Source organism: Dromiciops gliroides, chromosome 3, assembly GCF_019393635.1.
Source record: "Dromiciops gliroides isolate mDroGli1 chromosome 3, mDroGli1.pri, whole genome shotgun sequence".
In the NCBI taxonomy this organism is placed as follows: Eukaryota; Metazoa; Chordata; class Mammalia; order Microbiotheria; family Microbiotheriidae; genus Dromiciops; species Dromiciops gliroides.
The window spans coordinates 652969913-652982684 of NC_057863.1; the positions used below are offsets into that span (position 1 = coordinate 652969913).

The 12772-nt window shown below is 38.4% G+C and overlaps 1 protein-coding gene across 1 annotated transcript; it reads left to right on the forward strand.

Annotated features, from left to right (window-relative positions):
• The first annotated feature begins 329 nt into the window (after positions 1-329).
• On the forward strand, positions 330-1307 carry LOC122748310 (vomeronasal type-1 receptor 1-like). The gene has a single exon (XM_043993972.1). It carries the CDS (start codon positions 330-332, stop codon positions 1305-1307), a length of 978 nt encoding a protein of 325 aa, XP_043849907.1.
• Positions 1308-12772: the final 11465 nt, after the last annotated feature.

The following is a 12772-nucleotide window of genomic DNA, read 5'->3' on the forward strand; positions in this document are numbered from 1 at the left end:
ATCAAGGTCAAAATCCCAAAAGAAAAAAGTCTCAAAATTGTAAGATGAACATTTAGTGTCATATCTATGTTATTTTTTAATATTTTGCTAATTTTCACATCCTGACTAACAAGAAAAAATGCAAAAAAAAAATACAATCAGATCTCAATAGGCCTTATCACTCCTCCAGCTGAATTCTATCAAAATTCAGCCCAACACACAGGTTATCCCAGTATTCTACAAATGAAGCCCCATTCTCTTCAATAACACCCTTTTAACAAATATTTTCTTTTGTCCTACTATTTGTCAGCACTGACCAGAGTTCTTCTTCCCACGACTTGAGGAAAATGATGCTTATTTCCCTCGTCTTGGGCATTCTCTTTCTTATTCAGGTGGGAGTTGGGATTCTTGGAAATTTATTCCTCCTGGGCCTATACACCTTCACTTTATTCATTGGCCACAGGATGAAGCCAAAAGAGTGCATTTTTGTCCACTTAGCCTTGGCCAACTCCAAAGTGCTTCTCTCCAAGGGAATCCCTCAGGTGATTGTCTGTTTGGGGTTCCAAAACTTCGTGGATCTTCTATGGTGTAAATTGATTGTCTATGTTTATGGAGTGGCCCGAAGTGTTTCCCTCAGCATCACCTGCATCTTGAGTGGTTTTCAGGTCATCACCATCAGTCCCAGGAACTCCAGGTGGGCAAAACTCAAAATCCAAGCCCCAAAGTGCACTGTCCCTGCCTGCTTCTTGTGCTGGTGTTTTTACTTGCTGATAAATTTCACATTGCTTGGGACTATGCATAACTCAAGATATCTGACTAATAATACCAAGATCTGGAAACTAGGCTATTGTTCAATTTTAACTCCTGCCTCTTTCAATGCTGCATTTTTTGCACTTGTCTTTTCAATTCCTGATTTTATATGTATTGGATTCATGATCTCAGCCAGTACCTACTTAGTGCTTTTCCTGCAAAGACACCACCAGCAAGTCCAAAGTATTCGCAATCCTCAACTTTCTCCCAAGATGTTCCCTGAGCAAAGAGCCACTCATGCTGTCATCCTACTAGTGAGCACATATGTCTCCTTGTATTCCATTAATTCTGCCTTAGTATTATACTACTTTACATTTGACAAACATCAGCCCTGGTTCATGGCCACCTTAGATCTCCTAGCAGCATATTTCCCAGCCATCAGCCCTTTTGTGCTGATCTTCTCTGACTCCCAAGTCCTCAAATATTGGTATGACCTATGGCATAGGGCATATTCTTGGCTGCTATGCCACAATGTCCTCAACCATACTAACTCCCAGGTTCCTGACCTAACAGTATGAAAAAGAAATATCTTTCAGAAACTGGTGGGAGTGTGGGAAGAACAGTGGAATCTAAGCATTTTAGGACCTAGTGACAGAAAGGATGTCTGTGATCATGGATTCAAACTCTTTCCTCTTTTAGAATAGAGCATTCAGAGTCCACCAATGGGACATCCTGCTTTTGGTAACACCAATTACAAGTGACAGTCATTTCTTAAACATGCCTCCTGATTTCAAATGTACTTTGCCTTCCATTAAACCAATGATGTAAAAACTCACATAGAAAGAGAGGTCAATGAGGCAAACATAAGGGTACCTGGGACGTGCACAATGATTTTGTTATAAAATGTAATATTGACTGTTTTAGAAGCAGCTCATGACTCAGTTGATAGAACACTGGGCGTGGAGTCAGAAGATCTGAGTTCAAATCCAGTCTTGGATTTGAAAATCAGAAATGGAGTCATGATGGGACAGATATGCCCCTGAAAGGTATGGGGGGGGAAATCTCTTGTTTTCTTGCATTTTTATAAATTTCATGAGTTTTTTTCCAAATTATATTTTAATCCAGTACAAGTCAAAATCAAGAGTATCGTGGGCCACGATGTGGTGTCAAGGCCATGTGTTCCATACCTTTCCATTAGATCAAACCAGGACTTTGTTGAATGAACATTTTTCATGTCTCCCCCTTCATCCTCAAGTCCTCTGAGTTGAAATGGTCCCCAATTATTTTGTGAGGAAATACGACATAGAGAATAAGGAGCCAAAATTAGAAAGAGAAATGCTTGGGTTGTAATCCTGTCTCTATAATTTAGGAACACCATAACATTTAAAAAATCTTGAACTTACTGATTCTCTTTTCTCATCCATATAATTGAGATCTTAATACTCTTTGTAATGTCTTTGGATTGTTCTCTTTAAGGCCAAAAATTCCTTTCAGAAAAAACTTTGAAAAATTAAAAACAGTAAGTTTATATGTTTGTCATTATAATGAATAATTATCATAATAATTTTACTTTGTTCTTCTCTCTTTAATATCTCTTGAACACATCCTTCATTCAATCTGTTATAATTTTAGCCAGACATCATTTTAACACAGCCCCTCTCCAATCACGTCAACTAACTAGATTTTATTTCTATGACATGGTCTTCCCCCAGTTGGTATATGAACTGAGATCCCCCTGTCATTATGGGTCTTTTGGTCTGAGAGGGATGGCCAATAGACCTCCTTTTATTAATAACCTATCAACCTTTAATAAAATGATTAATAACCCAGAAACTGAGTCTCTCATAATTTTTATCAGAACACATTTTTTTAAAAAGGCAGACTAGTGGCAGCTGGAGTCAGAAGGACCTGAGTTCAAATTGGGCTTCAGACACTTGACACTTACTAGCTGTGTGACCCTGGGCAAGTCATTTCACCCCAATTGCCTCAACAAAACAATAAATAAATTTTAAAAGGCAGACTAACCATTGGATAATATTGTCCTAAAAATTTTCTGCAGCTTTGCTCTATGAGTAAGGTTAGATAACAATCTGGTTTATGCTATCCTCCCACCTTTCAGGCTAAGTATTTGGGAAACACATATGATGAATCTAACACTATATAAATATCAAATATGCTTATGTGTGCATATGTACCTGTGGGTGTGTATAGAGAGACAGACAGACAGACAGAAAGTTATTGTGATCTATGCCTATTATATAGGATCTTAATTCCTCAATTTGAGAATTATTTAATTAACTCCTATGTAAGTTCTTGTTTCTGCCAGGGGAAATTGGACCACGCCCAGCCATTAGATCACATTTCTTAGGTCTTTCTTTATTTCTTTCTTTTTTTGGGTCGGGGCCAAAACCAATCATTCAGATAGAATCTTATAATATTTTAGGCCAGCATATTTTAAGGTAACCTAATGATATATTATGTAACTATTGGAATGATGCGACCTGCCAGGGACTTACTGTAGGAAAGCTCTGCCATGAGGAGAAGGCGTCTGAGGGAGGGCAAGCCATGTGCCATGCAGCTTTTCTTTGGCATCAGGAAATGACGTTTGCTTGTGGGAGGAAGAGGAGGCAAGGCTGGCTCTCTCACTCTTTTTTTTTTTTTTTTTGTGGGGCAATGGGGGTTAAGTGACTTGCCCAGGGCCACACAGCTAGTAAGTGTTAAGTGTCTGAGGCTGGATTTGAACTCAGGTACTCCTGAATCCAGGGCCAGCGCTTTAACCACTGCGCCATCTAGCTGCCCCCTTCTCTCACTCTTTTTTACCAGGACTCTCATGGAGAGCAGAGCAGGAGAATTGTAGCTCCCCAAGATAGAAAGCTGAATCTAGGCCTTTCTCTCTTCACCAAATTCTTATTCTCCTTAATAAATGCGTAAAAGTATAAACTCTTGCTAAAGCTTCTAATTTATTGGTGACCACTCATTAGATATTTTAGACAGACAAGCTAGAATTTTAGCCCCTTACAACTAATAGGAATTTTGATTTCTTCCTTTTTCACTAGTGTATTCCTCCCTTTATTGTCCCTTTTCTTTATCTTGTTCAAACTTCACAATGTAAACAATTCACCTTAATTCCTCTCAATATTCTTTGAAGATATTAAAGTCCTAGGAATTTGGTGGATTTCTCCCATAATAGATTATTAGAACAATTTTATTCATACCCAATGGTGCAAATAAATTTACATTTCTAAGTTTTATCACACTCATGTTTGTTTTGTAAAATTTCTACTCAATTATGGTCTTTTTTACCAGACAAACTTAAAGTTTTGCATTTCACTTCCAGGTAAGAAGAACAAAAAGAAGGCAAACTAGATTTTTTTTCCTGATCAACATGGCCTCTGAAACCTCTCTAAAACAGAAATTATGTTCCAAACATAAAGCTACTTCAGCTGGCCCCATGGTTGAGAAAACCAAAAATCTGACAGAAGTTTAAAAACCCAAGAACTGATGTTTACTGATACAGGGATCAATCAACCTACCAACCCCAAGCTCCCATGCTACTGACAACCAAACTACCCTAGCACACCCAAGGATGTAACAAAGGCTTTCAGCAAAACTCAGTCCTGCAGCCAGTTTTCTTCTTTCCAATGGTGTAGAGACCATGGTTCAAGGCTACAGATGTTTACTTGGACCTTAATAGCCTACTTGGACAAAGCCTTTCAGGTGCAAAAGCCTGTTAGGGTCTGAATCCTTAACTAACTGTATGTCCTTAAACAAAAAACTTAGCCTCCATTTTCCCCAGTTTCCTCAACTGTAAAATGAGAATAATAAGTGTTTCTACAATCAAGTATCAAAGGAGATAATGTAAAGAGTTTGCTACACTGTTTGGTATCACAAAGAATTCTCTGCATAAATGCTAGCTATTATTATTATTATAGCTTTCCTTATATAATTTTCACTAATTCATAGCTCTACCAACAATGCATTAATGTATCTGCCTTTCTTAACTCTCTGGGTTGCTAAATATAGATGTTATTTTTATCTTTGTCATTTTTCTCTGTGCCCTGTCTGATCTGTACAATCATAAACATTTTATTTTTGATTCTGTAGTTCCTTTCTGTGAGGAAATGGGTAATGGTCTCCTCTCAATAAGGATATAACTGTCACCATTCAGATTACATACCTCTGCACCTGTTTGAGGACAAAGGACTCAGTCCTCCTCCTTCCCCTCCAGGAAACAAGATCACATGGTTCAAGGAGCCCTGAGCTGGTCTCAATAAGGTCCTCTTCTGGGCTGTGTCCATAAAAAGGAAGATTGAAGAAATGTCCCTATGTCACCTGCACCATTGCCTAAGAACCCAAAGAATATGATGGAAATTGGGGTTAGGAATGCTACATTCTGGTTAGCTAGTTTTGTGTGTAGATTGTAATCCTTGAGTAACTGACCAATGAAGAAAAAGGGGAAGGTCCATTCACATTAGGGACTAGTGTTTAAAACAGGCCTGTGAGCCCGCATTCTTTGCACCCACCAGCTGCACAATGGGTGACCATTCTTGCAAGAATGACAATAAATTGTTATGAGTAAAACTAAATCACTTTACCTGGCCCCCAGTGTGGGGGAAACTAGCCAGAATTTACTTATAATTAGAAGGTTCAGAAACAGTTTAAGCATTATGCATTTATTAAAGTATATTAGAAGTTAGTAAAGAGAGAACATGTGTCTCTGAAAGAATGGAAATACCTAGATCAGATCTATGAAAGAGGAGAGAGAGAGAGAGAGAGAGAGAGAGAGAGAGAGGGAGAGAGAGAGAGAGAGAGAGAGAGAGAGAGAGAGAGAGAGAGAGAGAAGATAAGCTGCCTCCACCTAGGGATCACATTCCCAAAATGAAAGAGCCTCACTCAGTTGGACCTGAAGCTCCCTATGGGATGGGAAGAGGGGCAGGCCCCACACATAGCTCCAAGCTAATTGACTGGTAGCATTCAAGTCCCTTGATTGACATGACTTAAAGGCTGTCCATGAATTGTGAGGCAACTTCCAGATGCTGGGACCTATGCTGTCTCAGTGTGTTGTCTAAAATCTAAATTCTGGGTTCTAATTTGCACCCCCTCCCAGTCTTGGGGGGAAGCTGACTAAAATCACTGATAAATTCAGCAGAGTTTAGGCTTTAAAGATTTATTAAAATATATATTATAAACTAGTGAAGAGAGAGAGATTGAGAACAGATTCCTTATTGCATGGAAATCCTAGCTTTCCTAGTAGCCCACATGAAGTTCTGCTGCCAAGCTGATATCTCAAACCAAAAGAGAAAGATCTAGTCTGACTGCCTTAGCTTCCTACTTCCTGTCTTCCTTCCTGAAATGGGAGATTCTTCGAGTTCATTGGTTGAGAGTGGTCTCCTGTTGATGTCACAGTTCACAGCCTCAGAAAACATACTCTACTCAGCATTGGCCTTGTGTGGTCCTGATTTAATCATCATTAAGTAGATTCTCAGTCTCTCATTTGCACCCAATTCAATCAATTCCAAGTCAATCTTCAGGTGGGGCTCCTGGGGCATCTGCCAAGTCTCATTATTTTATCACAGCAAGGAGGCAGGGGGGAATAGGGCCTGGTTCTCACAAAATGAGCCTTTGACACTTTGCTGCTGCTGAGTTCCAGAGAATTATTGAGCAGGAGTCATTTTCCTCTCGCTTTCTTTAACTCATTCTTTGTTTAGAAAATATGAAGGGTCCAGATATAGGTTTCTGTCTTTTTTTTTTACTATTTATGTTATTTTGATATAGTATGGAAAGTAAATATTTAACATTGTGTAATTTAAGATCCTAAAGGTGGGTTCTAATCTGTTCCCCCAGTTTTGGGGGAAACTGACTAAAATCACTGATAAAAATGAGTTTAGGTTTTTAAGGGTTTATTGAAAGGTGGAAAGAGAAAGATTGAGAACAGAATTCCAACAGCATGGCAATCCTATCTTTCCTCAATTTTCCTGTGACTTCCTCTGCTGCCCCCACCACCACCACCATAAAGTTAGAAACCAAAAAGAGAGAACCCTCTCCGCGCAGACCCTCCTTCCTATCCCCTCCCAGAAAATGGGAGGCTCCTCAAGTTGATTGGCTGGTAGCCTTGGTGGACAGTACCCATGTGCAAAGGTTACTTCCTGATGCCAAGGAAAAGCCACATAGCCTTGCCCTATGAGGCATTCTACCCATGGTGGACCTTTCCTAATGTACAATGGCTAAGGCAGAGGGCAGTTTCAGGGCATCTAAGAGGTCCTTGATAAGGTCCCCATTGGCAATAACCTTGCCTGAGGATGTTAAAAAGCCTTGTTGTAACTAAATCATGCCAATCGAGTGGCATATACCAAAGCCATATTTTGAGTCAGTAAAAATGGTGGCACTCTTCCCTTTGGCTATATTACAGACTTGTGTAAGAGCCACAAGTTCAGCAGCCTGTGCACTAAAATGGGAAGGCAGAGAAGCTGCCCAGAGAGTGTCATAATCAGAAACTACAGCAGCTCCAGTGAAATGGGTCCCCTCTCTCCTAAATGAGGAACCATCTGTATAGAGGACAAGATCAGGGTATAGTAAGTCTCCAGTAGGTGATGTCATTCTAATCATTACAACATCTCTCTTTTTATATCTAGTTATAAGTTCTCCCTTCCCTAGGTGAAATGAAAATAAATGTCAAAACTATTCCCTATACATGTCTTTCCTTGGGATTCCTCCTCCAACTTGCACTGGTTCAGTTAACCTAAAATTACTCCCCTAGACTAATCATTTTAAGGATAGATCTAATTCTAGTCCAGTACTTCCTCTCTCTGAGTACAGCAGAGTGGCCAAACTCTAACCTCAAACTCCTGTATCCCTTTAGGAAGGCAATTAAAGTCTCCTTAGAGAAAGCCAAAGGAAAGTGACGCTAAAAATATTTATTCTTATTTCACTAGAAGCAGCATGTGAACACAAATAACTCACATGGCAAAACAACTCAACAATGCACACACTACCTATAATAGACTCTAGAAGTAGAAGCAAATAAAAGGCTTTTGCTTTGGTAAAGATTAAATTCCACCCTACTCCCAGCTTCATTTTTGTATTTCCACAACTTTCATTCCCACTCTTGCATTTGTTTTATAAAGTATCAACTCAGTTATGATATTTTCATCTGAAATACTTGAATGTCCCCCATTTCACTTCCAGGTAACATGAAGAACAAGATGGTAGATTAGCTACTTCCCTAATCCCTATGACCTCTTAAACCTCTCCAAAACAGAAATTGTAAACCAAGAATTCAATAGAAAGTTTTAAAAACTCTACGTACTAATGTTTACTGACCCTGAGATTACTCAACATGCCCCCTCCAACTTTCATGATACTGACAGCAAAATTGCACCAGAATGCACAAGGACATGGTACAGGCTTTCACCAAAATCCACTCCTGCTCCCAGTTTTCCCCTTATTTCCAATGTTGTAGATGCTGGTTCCATTCTGCAGAAGTTTTCTTGCACCTCAAAAACCAGACTGGCAAAGCCCTTCAGGAACAAAAGCCCTCTGAGAGCTGAACACTTAATAGATTTATGACCTTGAACAAAGTTCTTACCCTAAATTTGCCCCAAATTCCTCAACTGTAAAATGGGAATTATAAGAGTTCCTGCCTTCCAGTGTTGTCTTTAGAATCAAAGAAAATAATATTTTTCCATAAAAGTATTTTATTATTTTCCAGTTACATGTGGACATAGTGTGCATCATTTGTTTTTATAATATTTCTAGTTTCCATTTTTCCTCCCTCCCTCCCCTCTCTCCTCCCCACCCCAAGACAGCAAGTATTCTGATGTTGGATTTATATGTATAATCACATTAAACATATTTCTACATTAGTCATGCTGTGAAAGAAGAACCAGAGCAAGAAAGAAAAACCTCAAAAAATAGAGATAGACTCGTTCAATCTGCATCTAGATTCCATAGTTCTTTTTTTCCTGGATTTGGAGAGCATTTTCCATCGTGAGTCCTTTGGAACTATCTTAGACCATTGTATTGCTGAGAAGAGTAAAGTCTATCAGAGTAGATCAACATACAGTGTTGTTGATGGTGTCTACAAGGTTCTCCTGGTTCTGCTCATCTCACTCAGCATCAGTTCATGCAAGTCCTTCCAGGTTTCTCTGAAATCTGCCTGCTCATCATTTCTTACAGCACAATAGTATTCCATTACATTGATATAACACAACTTGTTCAGCCATTACCCAGTTGATGGCCATCCGTTCAATTTTCAACTCCATGCCACTACAAAAAGAGCAGCTATAAATATTTTTGTACATGTGGGTCCTTTTCCCTTTTTTATGATCTCTTTGGGGAATAGACCCAATAGTTGTATTGCTGGGTCAAAGGGTATGCACAGCTTTATAGCCCTTTGGGAATAGTTCCAAACTGCTCTCCAGAATGGCTGGATCAGTTCACAGCTCCACCAGCAATGCATTAGTGTTCCAATTTTTCCACAGCTTCTCCAACATTTTTATTTTCCTTTAAATAAAATATTATAAACTGTTTACCACACTAAAACATATTTGCTATATGCAAGCTATAATTATATTTAACTTTATTATTATTATTACTAATTCAAAGCTGCACTAAGAATGCATAACTGCTCCTGTTTTTCTATAACCCTTCCAATATTTAGTATCCCCAAAAATGTTATTTTTATCTTTTTTAGTTTTAGGGGGTAGCTAGATGGCACAGCAGATAGAACAGAGGCCCTTGAGTCAAGAGGACCTGAGATCAAATTTAACCTCAGACACTTACTAGGTATGTGACCCTGGGCATGTCACTTAACCCCAATTGCCTTAAAACATCTGGGGCTGGAGCAGCTAGATGGCACAGTCGGGCAGCTAGTACATCAGTAATAAAAGTTTTTAAAATTATATGATTATATCATTAGATGAAGAAAATAACCTTTTGATGAAGTTCGGCAAACAATTCTCTTTAAAAAAAATTGAAGGGGGCAGCTAGGTGGTGCAGTGGATAAAGCACTGGCTCAGGATTCAGGAGGACCTGACTTCAAATCTGCCCTCATAAACTTGACACTTACTAGCTGTGTGACCTTGGGCAAGTCACTTAACCCTCATTGTCCCACAAATACAAAAACAAAACAAAAAAATGGAAAGTACTGGTATAAATGGATTTTTCTTAAATTGTTAAAAAGTATTTATCTAAAACCATCACCAAACATAATCTGTAATGTAATGAAGACTAGAGGTCTTCCCAGTAAGGTCAAGTTTAAAACAAGGATGCCCATTATTATGCAGTACAGTATACCTAATATTATTCAATGTTGCATTGGAAATCCTAGTAATACCTACAAAAGAAGAAAAACAAATTGAAGGAATCAGAATAGGGAAGGAGGTGTTCTGTTTTGTGCATGATATTATGATATTCTTGGAAAATCCCAAAGAGTCAACTAAAAAGTGAGTTGGGGAGCAGCTAGGTGGCACAGTGGATAGAGCACTGGCCCTGGAGTCAGGAGTACCTGAGTTCAAATCTGGCCTCAGACACTTAACACTTATTAGCTGTGTGACCCTGGGCAAGTCACTTAACCCCAATTGCTTCACTAAAAAAAAAGTGAGTTGAAACAATCAATAATTTTAGCAAAGAAGCAAGATACAAAGAAAATCCACATAAATCATCATTCTTATATGTCACAACAAATTTCTACAAAGAAGAGAAAGTTAAAAAAAAAATTTACTCAATAACTCAAGGCAGCATAAAATACTTGAGAGTACAACTGCCAAAAAATCCTAGGAACTATAGACACAAAATTATTTTAAAAAAAAACAATATTTATACAAATAAAATCAGATTTAAAAAACTGGAGAGATATTTATTGTCCATGGGTAGGGAGGGCCAGTACAACAAAAAAGACAATTTTATGTAAGCTAACATCCCAATTGAATTTCTAAAAAATATTGTACTATTAGAAAAATCAATAACAAAATCCATTTGGAAAAAAGCAAAACATCAATAATGTCGAAGGAAATAATGAAAAAAAAATGTAAAGGAAAGAGAATTAGGAGTACCACATCTGAATCTGTACGATAAAGCAGAAATTATCAGTATTATATGGTGTTGGCTAAGAAACAAAAAGGTAGATCAATGGAATAAACTAGACATACAATTTACAGCAGCACATAAATATAATCTTTAATTGACAAGTGTAAAGTCTTAAGATTTGGCGATAAGGATTCATTGTTTGGTAAAAATTTGGGGGTGGAGAATGAAGAGCCATATGGCAGGACCTGAGCATCTGGAAGAACAAAAAGGTCAATGATAATAAAATAATCAAGGGGAAAAACTGTGAAGGGAAGTGGTCTATCCATACGAAATCTCAAACTGGATTATAAAGTGGTAATTATGAAAGGAATCTGGTACTGGCTAAGAAACAGACTAGTAGAGCAGTGCAATAGGTTTATTCAATACAATCTGCCTGTCTGAAGTGAGGAGCTGAAGAGAACTAGAAGGAAGACAGATATTGGTTTTAGGGCTTCTAGCTTGGAGAAGAAAAAAATGTGGTGTTTCACATTCATTTCAGTAACTTGAAAGGAAAAGTGACTGGGAGGAATTCAACATGTAGAAAACCTGACACCTTGATCATACCTCCATTCCATGTGGGAAACACCTAAGACTCCCTCTCTCTCTCTAGGTTAAGCTGAGTTATCTTGCTTTCTGTAAGATCATTAACAGATCATTAACTCTCTATCATTTGATAGATAGTTTGCTATATATGATTTCTCTCATTTCTCTTTACTATTGGTGTGGATAAATGGGCCTTTTTGCTATTTATTTACTTACATATGCATCATGTTATTTGTTTATTGTGCTATTTATTTCTATATTTATATGTGCATTGTGGAAGTGCCATCTGGTAGGAAGGGAATCCAGTCTGGGATCTCTAATTTGGGACAGTTCTTTCTTATTAAAGGATAAGAATGAGAAGAACAATATGGGCCTAAAAAGCATTTCCCCTAGAGTAATAATTTTAAGGGAGAAGATAGATATAATTCTAGCCTACAACCCCCACCCCTCTCTCAGTGGAGCAGAGTGGCCAAATTCTGGCCTCAATCTCCTGCTTTCCTTTAGCAAGGGGATTAAAGTCTCCTTAGAGAAGGATGAAGGAAAATGATGCTAGAAATAAGCATTTTGGGGCAGCTAGGTGGTGTGAGATTAAAATTGGATATTAGATCATAAATCTCCCCTACTTAACCTTTCCCTTAATTTATCTCCCAGACTAGTAAATGAAAGAAGCTTCTGGTTTTCTAGATAGACCTTTTATTGTATGGTAGTCACAAGGTGATGTTGATTTGAAGGATAGGAAAGTAGAAATACAATACAAATCATCTTCAGTCTAGGCTTAGTCTATATTCCGTATAAAACTCACCAAAACCCAAGGCCACCTTTGGGGAGAGAGACCGAGTCAAGCGCGTGCTGTTAACCGAGAGCCGGGCCGAGTCAAACTCCAGTCCGCATCTGTCTGTGCAATGCAGCCAGGAGACCAACGGAGCAGGAAAAAACCCCCACTTCCTTCTCTCCTTGCCTTTTAAGCTCACACCCCAGAAGTTGAGTGCTCAGCAGGAGGACTGGTGTGCGTAGCTCATGCTGTTGGTCTCCTCCCCAAAAGGGTGGTCCTAAAAAAAAACTGGCATCTCTCCATTATCTAACCGACTGTTAAAACTTTTTACCACATTCCCCCCTTTTGTTCCTCAAGAAACAAAATATTTCCTTGATGGAACAGTAAAAATAATATAATAACTATTGCTAACTAATAATATGTGAACAACAATATAGAAAAGGAAGAGAAGAAAGTTTTGTCCAGAGGGGCGATTTTTTTTTTCCTCATGAACCGACGCTTTGACATTAGTCTTGCAAAGGGAGGGCCTCTGCAGAGAGTACATGTTACAGATAGTGTATGTTATAACAGACAGGAGATAGTAAAAACTAACAAAACATATAAAGTCTCTGAGTTCTCTTGTCTTCTTGAAGTGGTAAGATGTCATCAGAAGGAAACTGGATT